The sequence below is a fragment of the Strongylocentrotus purpuratus genome, unplaced genomic scaffold (genome assembly GCF_000002235.5).
Source record: "Strongylocentrotus purpuratus isolate Spur 01 unplaced genomic scaffold, Spur_5.0 spur5_scaffold_12, whole genome shotgun sequence".
Lineage (NCBI taxonomy): Eukaryota > Metazoa > Echinodermata > Echinoidea > Camarodonta > Strongylocentrotidae > Strongylocentrotus > Strongylocentrotus purpuratus.
Window position 1 is genome coordinate 1042104 of NW_022145597.1, and position 15891 is coordinate 1057994.

General features: G+C 37.2%; 1 protein-coding gene across 1 annotated transcript; it reads left to right on the forward strand.

The window, feature by feature from the left end:
• The first annotated feature begins 3535 nt into the window (after nt 1-3535).
• LOC578679 (ankyrin-1-like) lies at nt 3536-9725 on the forward strand. Its single transcript, XM_011673739.1, has 3 exons — nt 3536-5630; nt 6681-6766; nt 9582-9725. The coding sequence occupies exons 1-3, from the start codon at nt 3536-3538 to the stop codon at nt 9723-9725; spliced, it is 2325 nt and encodes a 774-aa protein (XP_011672041.1).
• Nucleotides 9726-15891: the final 6166 nt, after the last annotated feature.

Consider the following 15891-nt stretch of genomic DNA (forward strand, 5'->3'; position numbering starts at 1 on the left):
CCTCTTTTTTCAATAAGATGTCATGATCGCGCTTATGATCATGATCATGATCATCATGATCATCATTATCATAATGATGATAATCATTTATCAATTACATTTTCATTTCTTTGAATAAGATAAAAATCGTCAAAAGGTGTTCTTCATGATGTAAATTAGAGTCAAATGTGTAACTGGTTACTGCACAGGGTCAAAGGTCATATATTGTTTCAATCTATCTTCCCTAGATCCATGATGATCAAGGAGACACAATTTAATCTTGACATATGAATAGATCATAATGGGAGAAGCATATAAATGGGAGAAGCATTTTACAAAATAATATATCGTGTAATGCATTATTCGCTATGTAAACCACTATCATACGTATCACCTAATTCGTCTAAGTGACGAATTAAAGTCTAGTTATTTATTGTTCCCACTTTTTTGTTCCGACGATAACTCAAGATCAATTATGTCAATTTCGTTCAATTTTGGCACAGTCATAGGTCATTGTCATAAGACGTGACAGGGACATTTTCAAGGTCATCAAGTCTTCATGACGTCATCCAGGCGCCATTTTGTGTTTTTTGGGGTACTTTTTACTCATGATCATATCTTCATAACGGAAAGGCATTTCTCATTTATATTTATCATGATTAGGGTCAATATCCGTCCGGTCAGTTTCAGGTCAGAAAACGCGCGCGCATGCGTACGTCCGCGCGTTAGCGCGCACGCAAAAAATAAAAATGATTCAAATCGTCTCAAATTAATTTTGCATACGTTTCAGGCCATTTTAAGCATTTTGCAAAAAAACGCGCACACGCGCATGGGCGCGCGTTTTCGCGTGTCCTGGCATTTAGCAACATAAAATCGCCAAATTTTCTCCGTCATCATATTTGAATCATTTTGCCAAGCATTTTGATACATTGTTCACCCGTTTCTGCCCATTAATAACGGAATGAGCGTCCGTTTAAGATAATGTCCGTGCGTGCGAGCTATTGTAATACATAGCATATATGGGCAAAAACATGCCATTTTAAAAATCGAAATAGCTCTTCAGATAGTCCGTCGACCCCCAATTTTTATATCATGGTTGGAGAAAACATGAGTTGGAGATATGATTTCATACCACCCTGACTCGTTCAAAGTGAAACAAAGTCATCATATTGGCATCTAAACTCAAACAAATGTATTTTGTTGATGACGTCATTTTTGTCTTTGTTTATTTGAGATTATCTCACTTATCTGTGATCGATTTTCTTTCAGATTTTGATATGTTGTAGCTGAGATAATTCTCTATCAAAATTATGCCATTTATTTTCATTTAGATGACTTCATTATATTGAAATATTCGATTAATGGCGACAATGCATAATTTGTCATATTTGCGTGTTATGTCTATAGGTCACTTTTTTCAAAATATGAATCTGCATGACAATATGTTTTGACCAGTATCTCGGTTGTTATTCAACAGTTTCCTTCCAAATTTTTGTATTTTGTAGCTGAGACTATATGTTATATAATTCACCCCTCATTTTTTCGATAAGATGTCAGGATCATGCTCATGATCATCAATATCATTAACATTATCATTATCATCGTCATCATCGTCATCACCATTACTATCAAGATCATCATCATCATCATCATTGTTTACATGTCTATATAACTTCTACCTTTTTTCAATATAGTAAATAGTATTATCTACCATCAGACATGAAGACAGACCACCTTATTCGTCCTCGTGACGAATTAAATTTCTAGTTATTATTATTATTATTTATTTTTATTTCCTACACTTTTTTGTGCCATAGATAACTCAAGTTCGGTTCCGTCAATTTCATTCAATTTTTGCACAGTCATAGGTCATTGCCATAAGACGTGACAGTAACCTTTTCAAGGTCATTAGGTTATCGTGACGTCACCCAGGCGCCATTTTGTGAAATCACGTTATCCATCATATCTTCATGATGCATAATCAAAGGTCATTCATATTCATATCACATATACTTTAGGGCAAGGGTCAACAGGTCATGTCATCAAAGGTCACATAAAGGTCATGACGCGCGCGTACGTGTGCGTCAAAATTTTAAAAAGCTCAAAATCACTTAACTACTAAGGGAGAGTACGAATCAGGTCATTTTAAGCATTTCAAAATTTTCCGTCCGTACGTGTCCCCGCGCGCGTTGTGCGCGCTCACAGCGCGCGGAAAAGGTCAAATTCAAAATGTTTACATGATTTGGATTCCTCTTAACGTAATTGACAATTTACATTAATTTTAGTCACTCTTCATATTTCATAAGGCCGTGAGCGTGCGTCAAAGTTCAAAATCCGCGCGTACTGCTATGGGCAATATAATGCAAATTTGATCAAAAACATGCCATTTTAAAAATCGAAATAGCTCTTCAGATAGTCCATTGGCCCCCAATTTTTTTTATCATGGTTGGAGAAAGCATTAGTTGGAGATATGATTTCATACCACCCTGACTCGTACAAAGTGAAACAAAGTCATCATATTGGCATCTAAACTCAAACAAATGTATTTTGTTGATGACGTCATTTTTGTCATTGTTTATTTGAGATTATCTCACTTATCGGTGATCGATCTTCTCCCAGATTTTGATATGTTGTAGCTGAGATAATTCTCTATCAGAAATATGCCATTTATTTTTCATTTAGATGACGTCATCATAGTTAAATATTTGATTAAATGCGACAATGCATAATTTGTCATATTTGCGTGTTATGTCTACGGGAGGTCACTTTTTTCTTAACATGAATCTGCATGACAATGTGTTTTGACCAGTATCTCGATTCTTATTCAACAGTTTTCTCCCAAATTTTAGTATGTTGTAGCTGAGACTATTTGCTATCTAAATATTTCCTCATTTTTTTCAATCAGATGTCAGGATCATGCTCATACTCATCATCGTCATCATCATCATCAATATCATCATCATCATCATCATCATCAATGTCACCATCATCATCATCATGGTCTGAAGATGATGATCATCAACATCACCATGATCATGATCATTATCATCATCAGCAGTAACATTATCGTTTTTATCATCATATAACATTATCATTATCATGATCATCATCATGTTCATCATGATCATCATTGTTTACATGTCTATATAATTTCTCCCATTCTCAAATCTATCATAAGACTTAGACAGACCACCTTATTCGTCTTCGTGACGAATTAAATTTCTAATTTTTTTTTATTTTTTATGTCTTCAGTGATTTCAAAATATATTAATAACGTTAATTTGCAGAAAGAAAGCGCAAAACGAAAATCTTTGTTAGGTCTGTATTCATTGCTACTCCTCGATTTTGTACTGCCAATCATCTCTTTAATCTGCAGGACTATATTTTATTCATCTTTCTACATCCTGTTGTGTCCTGGTTCATTCAAATTTAAATACTATACAATTTTAGAGTGGTAAAATTCTCATGTCATATTTTCTGTACATTTTTTCTCTTCTTTGTCATTTATCACATAGCAAGAGAGAATACACATACCGATAGAGAAGACAGAATGAACATGGCGCTTCCTAAGGCGGTGAAGAAAGGCGATCTTGTAAAGACAAGGTCTATTCTAAAAGACGAGACAGATGATGCCAAGCTGGTCATGCTACACACTCCAGTTCCTAATGGAAAGGCGTCTCTTCATATCGCTTCAGAAGAAGGGCACATCGACCTCGTGAAATATATGACTGATTTGGGGGTGGATCTAGAAAAACGAAGTAGGAGCGGCAACGCCCCTCTTCACTATGCGTCTCGGAGTGGTCACCATGATGTTGTTCAATATCTCATTGGTCAAGGAGCAGATATCAATATCGGCGATAGCAATGGTTATACACCTCTCTATATCGCCTCGTTGGAAGGACATCTTGATGTTGTCGAATGTCTAGTAGATTCAGGAGCAGAGATGAACAAAGTATCATGTGATGGTAAAAACTCACCCCTTCATGCTGCATCCAAAAATGGTCATCTGAGCGTTGTGAAATATCTCATCACTAACAGAGCAGATATAACTTTAAAGGGATGCGAAGGTAAAAATTGTCTTAGTAATGCGGCTTCCTGTGGTCATCTTGATGTCGTAACATACCTCTTAACTAAAGATGCAGATATCAACATGGACGACAACAACAAATACACACCGCTTCACGCGGCATCAGAAAATGGCCACCTTCATGTTGTTGAATATCTCGTGGAAGCAGGAGCAGATATCAATATAGTATCTAATTCTGGTTACACTCCGCTGTCAACCGCATTAATAAAGGGGCATCGTGGCATTGTGGAGTTTCTCATGTCTAGGAATGCAGACTCTGGCAACATAGATGACGTCGGTCCACTTGTTCTTTCCAAAGCATCATCAGAGGGCTACCTCGACGCTGTAAGGTATATCATAACTAAAGGGGTAAGCTTCGATTTGGGAGATAGAGAAGGTTTCACACCACTACGCCATGCGTCACAGAACGGACATCTTAATGTTGTTGAATGTCTAGTAAATGCAGGGGCTGGTGTGAACAAAGCAGCAAAGAATGGTTCTTCTCCCCTTCATGGCGCATCATTTTCTGGGCATCTGGCAGTTGTTAAGTATCTTATCGATCAAAGAGCAGATAAAGACATAGGTGACAACTATGGTTACACACCCCTACATATCGCCTTAGAGAATAGTCATCTCCAGGTTGTTGAATGTCTGATGAATACAGGAGCAGATGTTGAGAAAGCAACGAAGAAATACTGGACACCTCTTCATATTGCGTCAAGAACAGGTCATGTAGATATTGTAAAATATCTCATTTCTCAAGGAGCGAACCCGAATTCGGTTGATAACAATGGTAATTCACCCCTGTACATTGCCTCACAAGAGGATCATCTTGATGTTGTTGAATGTCTAGTTAGTGCAGGAGCTGATGTCAATAAAGCGACGGAGAAAGGCTGGACACCTCTTCGTACGGCGTCATATAACGGCCATGTAGACATTGTAAAACATCTTATTTTTCAAGGAGCGAACCCGAATTCGGTTGATAACGATGGTTATACACCCCTCTATATTGCCTCAATAAACGAGAATCTTCCTGTTGTTGAATGTCTTGTTAAGGCAGGCGCTGATGTTAAGAAAGCAACGGAGCAAGGCTGGACACCTCTTCGTACGGCAGCATATAACGGTCATGTAGACATAGTAAAATATCTCATTTCTCAAGGGGCGAACCCGAATTCGGTTGATAACGATGGTTATACACCCCTGTACATTGCCTCGAAAAATGGCCATTTTCATGTTGTTGAATGTCTAGTGAATGCAGGAGCTGATGTCAAGAAAGCAACGGAGCAAGGCTGGACACCTCTTCATGCGGCGTCATATAATGGTGATGTAGACATTGTAAAATATATCATTTCTCAAGAAAAGAACCAGATTTCAGTTGAAAACGATGGTTATACATCCCTGTACTTTGCCTCGCAAGAGGGTCATCTTAATGTAGTTGAATGTCTAGTGAATGCAGGAGCTGATGTCAGGAAAGCGACGGAGAAAGGCTGGACACCTATTCATGGGGCGTCAATTGACGGTCATGTAGACATTGTAAAATATCTCATTTCTCAAGGAACGAACCTGAATTCGGTTGATAACGATGGTAATACACCCCTTTACATTGCCTCGAAAAATGGCCATTTTCATGTTGTTGAATGTCTAGTGAATGCAGGAGCTGATGTCAAAAAAGCAACGGAGCAAGGCTGGACACCTCTTCGTACTGCGTCATACAACGGTTATGTAGACATTGTAAAATATCTCATTTCTCAAGGAGCAAACCCGAATTCAGTTGATAACAATGGTTATACACTTCTGTACTTGGCCTTAAAAAACGGTCATCTTGATGTTGTTGAATGTCTAGTTAATACAGGAGCTGATGTCAATAAAGCAACGGATCATAGCATGATACCTCTTTGCATGGCGTCATGTAACGGTCATGTAGACATCGTAAAATATCTCATTTCTCAAGGAGCAAACCCGAATTCGGTTGATAACGATGGTAATACACCCCTTTACATTGCCTCGAAAAATGGCCATTTTCATGTTGTTGAATGTCTAGTGAATGCAGGAGCTGATGTCAAAAAAGCAACGGAGCAAGGCTGGACACCTCTTCGTACTGCGTCATACAACGGTTATGTAGACATTGTAAAATATCTCATTTCTCAAGGAGCAAACCCGAATTCAGTTGATAACAATGGTTTTACACTTCTGTACTTGGCCTTAAAAAACGGTCATCTTGATGTTGTTGAATGTCTAGTTAATACAGGAGCTGATGTCAATAAAGCAACGGATCATAGCATGATACCTCTTTGCATGGCGTCATGTAACGGTCATGTAGACATCGTAAAATATCTCATTTCTCAAGGAGCAAACCCGAATTCGGTTGATAACGTTGGTGATACACCCCTCTACATTGCCTCAATAAACAAGCATCTTCCTGTTGTTGAATGTCTTGTTAAGGCAGGCGCTGATGTTAAGAAAGCAACGGAGCATGGCTGGACACCTCTTCGTACGGCGTCATACAACGGTCATGTAGACATAGTAAAATTTCTCATTTCTCAAGGAGCGAACCCAAATTCTGTCGATTACGATGGTTATACACCCCTGTACATTGCCTCAAAAAACGACCATCTTCATGTTGTTGAATGTCTAGTGAATGCAGGAGCTGATGTCAAGAAAGCAACGGAGCAAGGCCGGACACCTCTTCGTGCGGCGTCATATAACGGTCATACAGATATTGTAAAATATCTCATTTCTCAAGGGGCGAACCCGAATTCAGTTGATAACGACGGTTATACACCCCTGTACTTTCCCTCACAAGAGGGTCATCTTGATGTTGTCGAATGTCTAGTGAATGCAGGAGCTGATGTCAAGAAAGCAACGGAGCAAGGCTGGACACCTCTTCGTACGGCGTCATATAACGGTCATGCAGACATTGTAAAATATCTCATTTCTCAAGGAGCGAACCCGAATTCGGTTGATAACGATGGTTATACATCCCTGTACATTGCCTCGAAAAATGGCCATCTTCATAGTGTGGAATGTTTAGTTAATGCAGGAGCCGATGTCAAGAAAGCAACGGAGAAAGGTTGGACACCTATTCATGGGGCGTCAATTGACGGTCATGTAGACATTGTAAAATATCTTATTTCTCAAGGGGCGAACCCGAATTTGGTTGATAATGATGGTAATACATCCCTGTACTTTGCCTCAGTTAACGGGCATCTTCACGTTGTTGAATGTTTAGTTAATGCAGGAGCTGATATCAAGAAAGCAACGGAGAAAGGATGTACACCTATTCATGGGGCGTCAATTGAATGTCATATAGACATCGTAAAATATCTCGTCTCTCAAGGAGCAAACCCGAATTCGGTTGATAAAGATGGTTGTACACCATTGTACTATGCCTCACAAGAAGGTCATCTTCATGTTGTTGAATTTCTAATGAATGCAGGAGCTGATATGAATGAAGCAACAGAGAAAGGCTGGACACCTATTCATGGGGCGTCAGTTGACGGTCATGTAGACATTGTGAAATATTTAATTTCTCAAGGAGCGAACCCAAATTCGGTTGATAACGATGATGATACACCCCTGCACATTGCCTCAATAAACGGCCATCTTCATGTTGTTGAATGTTTAGTTAATGCAGGAGCTGATGTCAAGAGAGCAACAGAGGAAGGCTGTACACCTATTCACGGGGCGTCAATGGTCGGTCATGTAAACATCGTAAAATATCTCGTCTCTCAAGGAGCAAACCCGAATTCGGTTGAAAAAGATGGTTGTACACCACTGTACTTTGCCTCACAAGAAGGTCATCTTCATGTTGTTGAATTTCTAATGAATGCAGGAGCTGATATGAATGAAGCAACGGAGGAACGCTGGACACCTATTCATGGGGCGTCAATTGACGGTCATGTAGACATTGTGAAATATTTAATTTCTCAAGGAGCGAACCCGAATTCGGTTAATAACGGTGGTAATACACCCCTGCACATTGCCTCAATAAACGGCCATCTTCATGTTGTTGAATGTTTAGTTAATGCAGGAGCTGATGTCAACAAACCAGCAATTGATGGTGATCTACCACTTCATTTTGCCTCTCTTGGGGGCTACCTTGACATTATAAAATATCTAATTACGAAAGGAGCAGATATCGAGGCACGTAATTCTCTTGGTTGGACAGTTTTTCATTTTGCGGTAGATGATGGTCATTTGGAATCTTTGGAATATTTCTTGAGAAACTACACTAGCGGTAAATCGGGAAATAGTCACTACGCTCTTGAAGTGGGACTACAGGTATTGTGCTCTTTTCATACTGCTCTTACCTAAAAGTCGGGTCACGCCGCTAGGCGCGCTGGCCGAACTTTAAGCAACAATTTGTTGTATGGTGTCTTCTCTTTTGCTGTCTCAGAGGGGAATATTGAAAAAAATGGGTCCCTCGAGATGAGTTACCCGATTTTTAAGGCTTTCAAATTCTCGAGAAAGGATTTACAGCATTCTAATTAAATAATAGAGTTTAAAAGTTGCGAAAAATTATATATTCCTTAAGACATTACTGTAACCGAAGGCCTGGAAAAAATTGAATATTACTTGATTATATCTCTTCCACAGAAAAAAGTTACTCCTGGGTCCATGAATTACTGTCTTCATAAACTAAAGGCATGTTATTGAGACATAAATCTAGCAGTAGACAAGCCTGCGGTCGAGTCATTTATGTGATGTTTAAAGGTTTTGAAAGAGTGGAAATAAGAATAATAACAAAATTACGTAGGACAATATGGTGTTAGTTTTATAGATTTACAATTTATCTGAAAATATGGAGTCCATAACAACACTGAATAAGTTTCTAAAATTGGGTGGTAGAAGTTTAAATCAACAATTTATCAACTTGTCACAACTTTTAGACTTCAATCTTTCATTGTTATAGTTTAAATCTTTACTTTAGTATCTGAAAGCCTGAGATCGGGAAAATAATACAGAAAGGGACGCGTTTTTAACTTTCCCACTGATACAAAAATTTGAACACACCAGACACAAAAATGGCTAATTTCGGCCAGTTGGTCAATATAAAAAACATGTACGGCTTGCAAGCCGTGCATCAACATGCATCGCATAAGAAATATGTCCACAAAAAAATGTCCAAAAAAAGGATAGACTCCACGTTGTTTTTTAACCTACCAATTTATTTCTTTAAAATGGTCCAGTCCCTCTGGACGAAAGCAAAACGAAAAATAAGGAAACACCGAATCCTATACCGGAGAGGACATTATACAGTATTCTAATTTGTGCGTATTTAGCACAGCATTTGGGATTCGATCTGGCTAATATGATCTAACAAGTGAGGCATCACCTTATCCAGCACAGAGCCTCAAACAAGTCAAAGATATAATATATAATATATATATCAACACAATGATCATAAAAGTGAGTTAGCATTCTATGTTCTCCCTGATTGTCTTTTGTGTAGGGAAAACTGTATTCATCGATGAAATTAGAACTAAATGTATCTTATGGTAGTGTAGGCAGTGTACCGATATTATTTATGTTACAGACCTTAACAGGAGTCACGCCACTTATGGTCGCCGCAAGGGGAGGACATCTGGACTGTGTACGTCTGCTGCTCGAAAACAGTGCAGATATTGAGACAGAAGATGCAGAAGGATGGACAGCCCTCCATTATGCTGCAGCAAGGTGAACTTTTTACTCAACATTTGTCATACTTCAATGGTACTACTAATTTTCTCCATGACTGTATCACAAAATATGATTCAACTGTATTGTTGATTCAATCAACAACAAAAATCATAAGTTTTATCATCAAAGCAAAATAATATATCCAATTTTTTTCTTTAAATGGCTTCATTAGGTTTATCAGCGGCTGCATGTACCATTTATATTTGAAAGTGAATGAGAAACAAATCATATTGCTCCGATTGTCTCATTTTCGCTCGCGTGAACATTGCCAGCACAAACCACTGACCTCTACCTCCTGAACGGATCATCGCCCATTCCCATTCACTATACGTTTTAGCAAAAACGAGTTTAGCAAAAAAAGTTTAGCAAAAACATGAATATTAATGAACGGTCGGACAGACCGTTCATTAATATTCATGTTTTTGCTAAACTCGGCAAAATGTTTGCTTTTACTAAATGGAAAAATTACGGTGGGGGGTTGGATGAAATGGACATAATGAAATAGGCAGAAGTGATCTATGATACTTCATGCTTTTTATGTTTCGTGTGCTCGACCTATAATCTTCAAATCGCTTGGTAAACTGAGTCCAAAGTTAGACTTGTTTCACATGTGTATTATAGGCAATGACGAGCTTGCAACCTATTTTGAAAAATTACGGTGGGTGAACTTTCAAAATTCAATGAGACATGAGGGCTCCAATGAAAGAGGTAGTGATAACGTACGTCGTGGTGGATCTGCTTTTCGTTTAAACAAAAAATGAATTTTTAACGATTTAAAAAAAAAACGTCCATAGGCTAACATGTTAGGCTGCTGGCTCTGATAGGGGGCGTTGTGAAATGAGACTAAACGGAGCCATATGTGAAAGTTCCACTACAATTAAATGTCGCCTTTTATACAAATTAAAAAGGTATGTAGTATGATTTCTTGGGAAAAACATGATGCGAAATTATAATATGTAAGTCTGACAAAAATAATTAGGTGATACGTAACGAAGTCAACGTATCACCTTTTGATTTCGTCAAGATTTTTCTTTATTATTATTATTATTAGGTGATACGTACGTAGACGTATCACCTTTTGATTTCGTCAAGATTTTTATTATTATTTATTTATTTATTATTATTCTTCCTCGAATTTGTTCGCAGGATATCTCAAGACTGAACGAAGCCATTGTTATGAATCTTTCAATGATGATAGATCTTAGTCTAACTTAGAACTGCGTGACTTTTCAAAGACTCAAAGTCATCGTGACGTCATCCAGGCGCCATTTTGTGAAAATCAACTAATGATCATATCTTTATAACGAATAATAATTTTTCATTCATATTTATCACGATTAAGATCAATATCCGTCCGGTCAAGTTGAGGTCAATAAACGTGCGTAAATGCGCGCGTGCGCGCTCATCCGCGCGTTTACGTGCGCGCAAAAATTAAAAATGCTCTAAATCATCCCAAATTTTTTTTGCATACGTTTCAGGCCATATGGAGCATTTGATAAAAAAATTACGCACACGCGCATGCGCGCGCGTTTTCGCGCGTACTGGCATTTTGCAACATAGAATCGCCGATTTTTTTCTGTCATCATATTCGGTACATTTTTCCAAGCATTTTGATAATTTGTTCACCTTTTATTAACGCAATGAGCCTTCGTCAAAGTTGACTGCACGCGCGGATTTGCGTTATCTTTATCCACAATACATGAGCAAAAACATGCCTATATAAAATTCATTGTAACTCTTTAGAAAAGATAGAAACTCCTAATATTTTGTCATATTTGGATAGATTATGAGTCGGAGATATGATTTCATGTCTCATTTCATCCTCAATTAACTCATGACGTCATCATAATGGCCTCCAAACTCAAAATTTTAATTTGCATATTATGACGTCAGCATATTTTTGGAAAATTGATTGTATCTCTGTAAATATTGATCAATTTTCTTTTTAATTTTGATATGTTCTAGCTGAGACAATTTTCTACAAATGTAATGTTCACAATTTTTATTTTTGACAAAAGTATCATGGTGTATTTTTGCGATTAAAGGAGGCATGTCAATTTTTCGCATTTTGCGTGTATTCTCTATGGGACATGACTTTTTCTCAAAACTTGATTCTACACTCCTGTCTTTCGCGAGCAAAATCTCCGTTGTTTTAGCTTCGTTTTCGCTGAGCTTCGGATATGTTGTAGCTGAGACAATGAGCTATCACAAGTGTGCCCTTTATTTTTCGATTAGATGCCAGGATCATGCTCATATTTCACTTGCAAAGTAGGATTTCTGAATTCCAATTCCTGTTTACGTGTAATCGCTATGGGAGATGTTTTGGTATATCGGTAACGCACTTGACTTCCAACCTCGAGATCCCTGGTTCGAGTCCGGGTGTCTCCAACACTTTTTTTCACTTTTTTTTCCTTATGACCTTCACTGTACCATCTCCTTTGATTATTTAAACACGTAGATTCGCAAATAATGTCATAAATAACCCTTTTTACTTTATTATTACCCTATTTTCACTTAATCCATTACTTTTTGCGTGTAATCCCTATGGGAAATGACTTTTTCTCAAATCTGGAGTCTACATTCCTGTCTTTTGCGAGCAATATCGCCGTTATTTCGGCTTGGATTTTGTTGATTTTTTAGTATGTTGTAGCTGAGATTATATGCTATCTAAATCAACCCTCATTTTTTCAATAAGATGTCATGATCGCGCTCATGATCATGATCGCGCTCATGATCATGATCATGATCATCACGATCATCATTATCATAATGATGCTAATCATTTATCAATTACATTTTCATTTCTTTGAATAAGATAAAATCGTCAAAAGGTGTTCTTCATGATGTAAATTAGAGTCAAATGTGTAACTGGTTACTGCACAGGGTCAAAGGTCATATATTGTTTCAATCTATCTTCCCTAGATTCATGATGATCAAGGAGACACAATTTAATCTTGACATATGAATAGATCATAATGGGAGAAGCATATGAATGGGAGAAGCAAAATAATATATCGTGTAATGCATTATTCGTTATGTAAACCATTATCATACGTATCACCTAATTCGTCTAAGTGACGAATTAAAGTCTAGTTAGGTGATACGTAACGAAGTCAACGTATCACCTTTTGATTTCGTCAAGATTTTTATTATTAGGTGATACGTACGTAGACGTATCACCTTTTGATTTCGTCAAGATTTTTATTATTAGGTGATACGTACGTAGACGTATCACCTTTTGATTTCGTCAAGATTTTTATTATTATTTATTTATTATTATTCTTCCTCGAATTTGTTCGCAGGATATCTCAAGACTGAACGAAGCCATTGTTATGAATCTTTCAATGATGATAGATCTTAGTCTAACTTAGAACTGCGTGACTTTTCAAAGACTCAAAGTCATCGTGACGTCATCCAGGCGCCATTTTGTGAAAATCAACTAATGATCATATCTTTATAACGAATAATAATTTTTCATTCATATTTATCATGATTAAGATCAATATCCGTCCGGTCAAGTTGAGGTCAATAAACGTGCGTAAATGCGCGCGTGCGCGCTCGTCCGCGCGTTTACGCGCGCGCAAAAATTAAAAATGCTCTAAATCATCCCAAATTTTTTTTGCATACGTTTCAGGCCATATGGAGCATTTGATAAAAAAATTACGCACACGCGCATGCGCGCGCGTTTTCGCGCGTACTGGCATTTTGCAACATAGAATCGCCGATTCTTTTCTGTCATCATATTCGGTACATTTTTCCAAGCATTTTGATAATTTGTTCACCTTTTTTTAACGCAATGAGCGTCCGTCAAAGTTGACAGCACGCGCGGATTTGCGTTATCTTTATCCACAATACATGGGCAAAAACATGCCTATATAAAATTCATTGTAACTCTTTAGAATAGATAGAAACTCCTAATATTTTGTCATATTTGGATAGATTATGAGTCGGAGATATGATTTCATGTCTCATTTGATCCTCAATTAACTCATGACGTCATCATAATGGCCTCCAAACTCAAAATTTTAATTTGCATATTATGACGTCAGCATATTTTTGGAAAATTGATTGTATCTCTGTAAATATGGATCAATTTTCTTTTTAATTTTGATATGTTCTAGCTGAGACAATTTTCTACAAATGTAATGTTCACAATTTTTATTTTTGACAAAAGTATCATGGTGTATTTTTGCGATTAAAGGAGGCATGTCAATTTTTCGCATTTTGCGTGTATTCTCTATGGGACATGACTTTTTCTCAAAACTGGATTCTACACTCCTGTCTTTTGCGAGCAAAATCTCCGTTGTTTTAGCTTCGTTTTCGCTGAGCTTCGGATATGTTGTAGCTGAGACAATGAGCTATCACAAGTGTGCCCTTTATTTCTCGATCAGATGCCGGGATCATGCTCATATTTCATTTGCAAAGTAGGATTTCTGAATTCCATTTCCTGTTTACGTGTAATCGCTATGGGAGATGTTTTGGTATATCGGTAACGCACTTGACTTCCAACCTCGAGATCCCTGGTTCGAGTCCGGGTGTCTCCAACACTTTTTTTTTAACTTTTTTTTCCTTTTGACCTTCACTGTACCATCTCCTTTGATTATTTAAACACGTAGATTCGCAAATAATGTCATAAATAACCCTTTTTACTTTATTATTACCCTATTTTCACTTAATCCATTACTTTTTGCGTGTAATCCCTATGGGAAATGACTTTTTCTCAAATCTGGAGTCTACATTCCTGTCTTTTGCGAGCAATATCGCCGTTATTTCGGCTTGGATTTTGTTGATTTTTGAGTATGTTGTAGCTGAGATTATATGCTATCTAAATCAACCCTCATTTTTTCAATAAGATGTCATGATCGCGCTCATGATCATGATCATGATCATCACGATCATTATTATCATAATGATGCTAATCATTTATCAATTACATTTTCATTTCTTTGAATAAGATAAAATCGTCAAAAGGTGTTCTTCATGATGTAAATTAGAGTCAAATGTGTAACTGGTTACTGCACAGGGTCAAAGGTCATATATTGTTTCAATCTATCTTCCCTAGATCCATGATGATCAAGGAGACACAATTTAATCTTGACATATGAATAGATCATAATGGGAGAAGCATATGAATGGGAGAAGCAAAATAATATATCGTGTAATGCATTATTCGTTATGTAAACCATTATCATACGTATCACCTAATTCGTCTAAGTGACGAATTAAAGTCTAGTTATTTATTTATTATTATTCTTCCTCGAATTTGTTCGCAGGATATCTCAAGACTGAATAAAGCCATTATCATGAAACTTGCCATGATGATAGATCTTAGTCTAACTTAGAACTGCGTGACTTTTTAGAGAGTCAAAATTATCGTGACGTCATCCAGGCGCCATTTTGTGAAAATCAACTTATGATCATATCTTCATAACGGAAAAGTATTTCTCATTCATAATTATCACGATTAAGATAAATATCCGTCCGGTCAAGTTGAGGTCAATAAAAGTGCGCAAATGCGCGCGTGCGCGTTCGTCCGCGCGTTTACGCGCGCGCAAAAATTAAAAATGCTCTAAATCATCCCAATTTTTTTTTGCATACGTTTCAGGCCATATGGAGCATTTGATAAAAAAATTACGCACACGCGCATGCGCGCGCGTTTTCGCGCGTACTGGCATTTTGCAACATAGAATCGCCGATTTTTTTTCTGTCATCATATTCGGTACATTTTTCCAAGCATTTTGATAATTTGTTCACCTTTTATTAACGCAATGAGCGTCCGTCAAAGTTGACAGCGCGCGCGGATTTGCGTTATCTTTATCCACAATACATGGGCAAAAACATGCCTATATAAAATTCATTGTAACTCTTTAGAATAGATAGAAACTCCTAATATTTTTTCATATTTGGATAGATTATGAGTTGGAGATATGATTTCATGTCTCATTTTATCCTCAATTAACTCATGACGTCATCATAATGGCCTCCAAACTCAAAATTTCAATTTGCATATTATGACGTCAGCATATTTTTGAAAAATTGATTGTATCTCTGTAAATATGGATCAATTTTCTTTTTAATTTTGATAGGTTCTAGCTGAGACAATTTTCTACAAATGTAGTATTCACAATTCTTATTTTTGACAAAAGTATCATGGTGTATTTTTGCGA

Bases quoted from the DNA above. Each gene is read 5' to 3' on its own strand.
- LOC578679 (XM_011673739.1), top strand. From the start codon at position 3,536: ATGGCGCTTCCTAAGGCGGTGAAGAAAGGCGATCTTGTAAAGACAAGG. The intron at 5,631-6,680 runs GTAATACACCCC...TTGAATGTCTAG, and splicing joins GAATTCGGTTGATAACGATG to TGAATGCAGGAGCTGATGTC. The intron at 6,767-9,581 runs GTAAAATATCTC...TTTATGTTACAG, and splicing joins ATAACGGTCATACAGATATT to ACCTTAACAGGAGTCACGCC.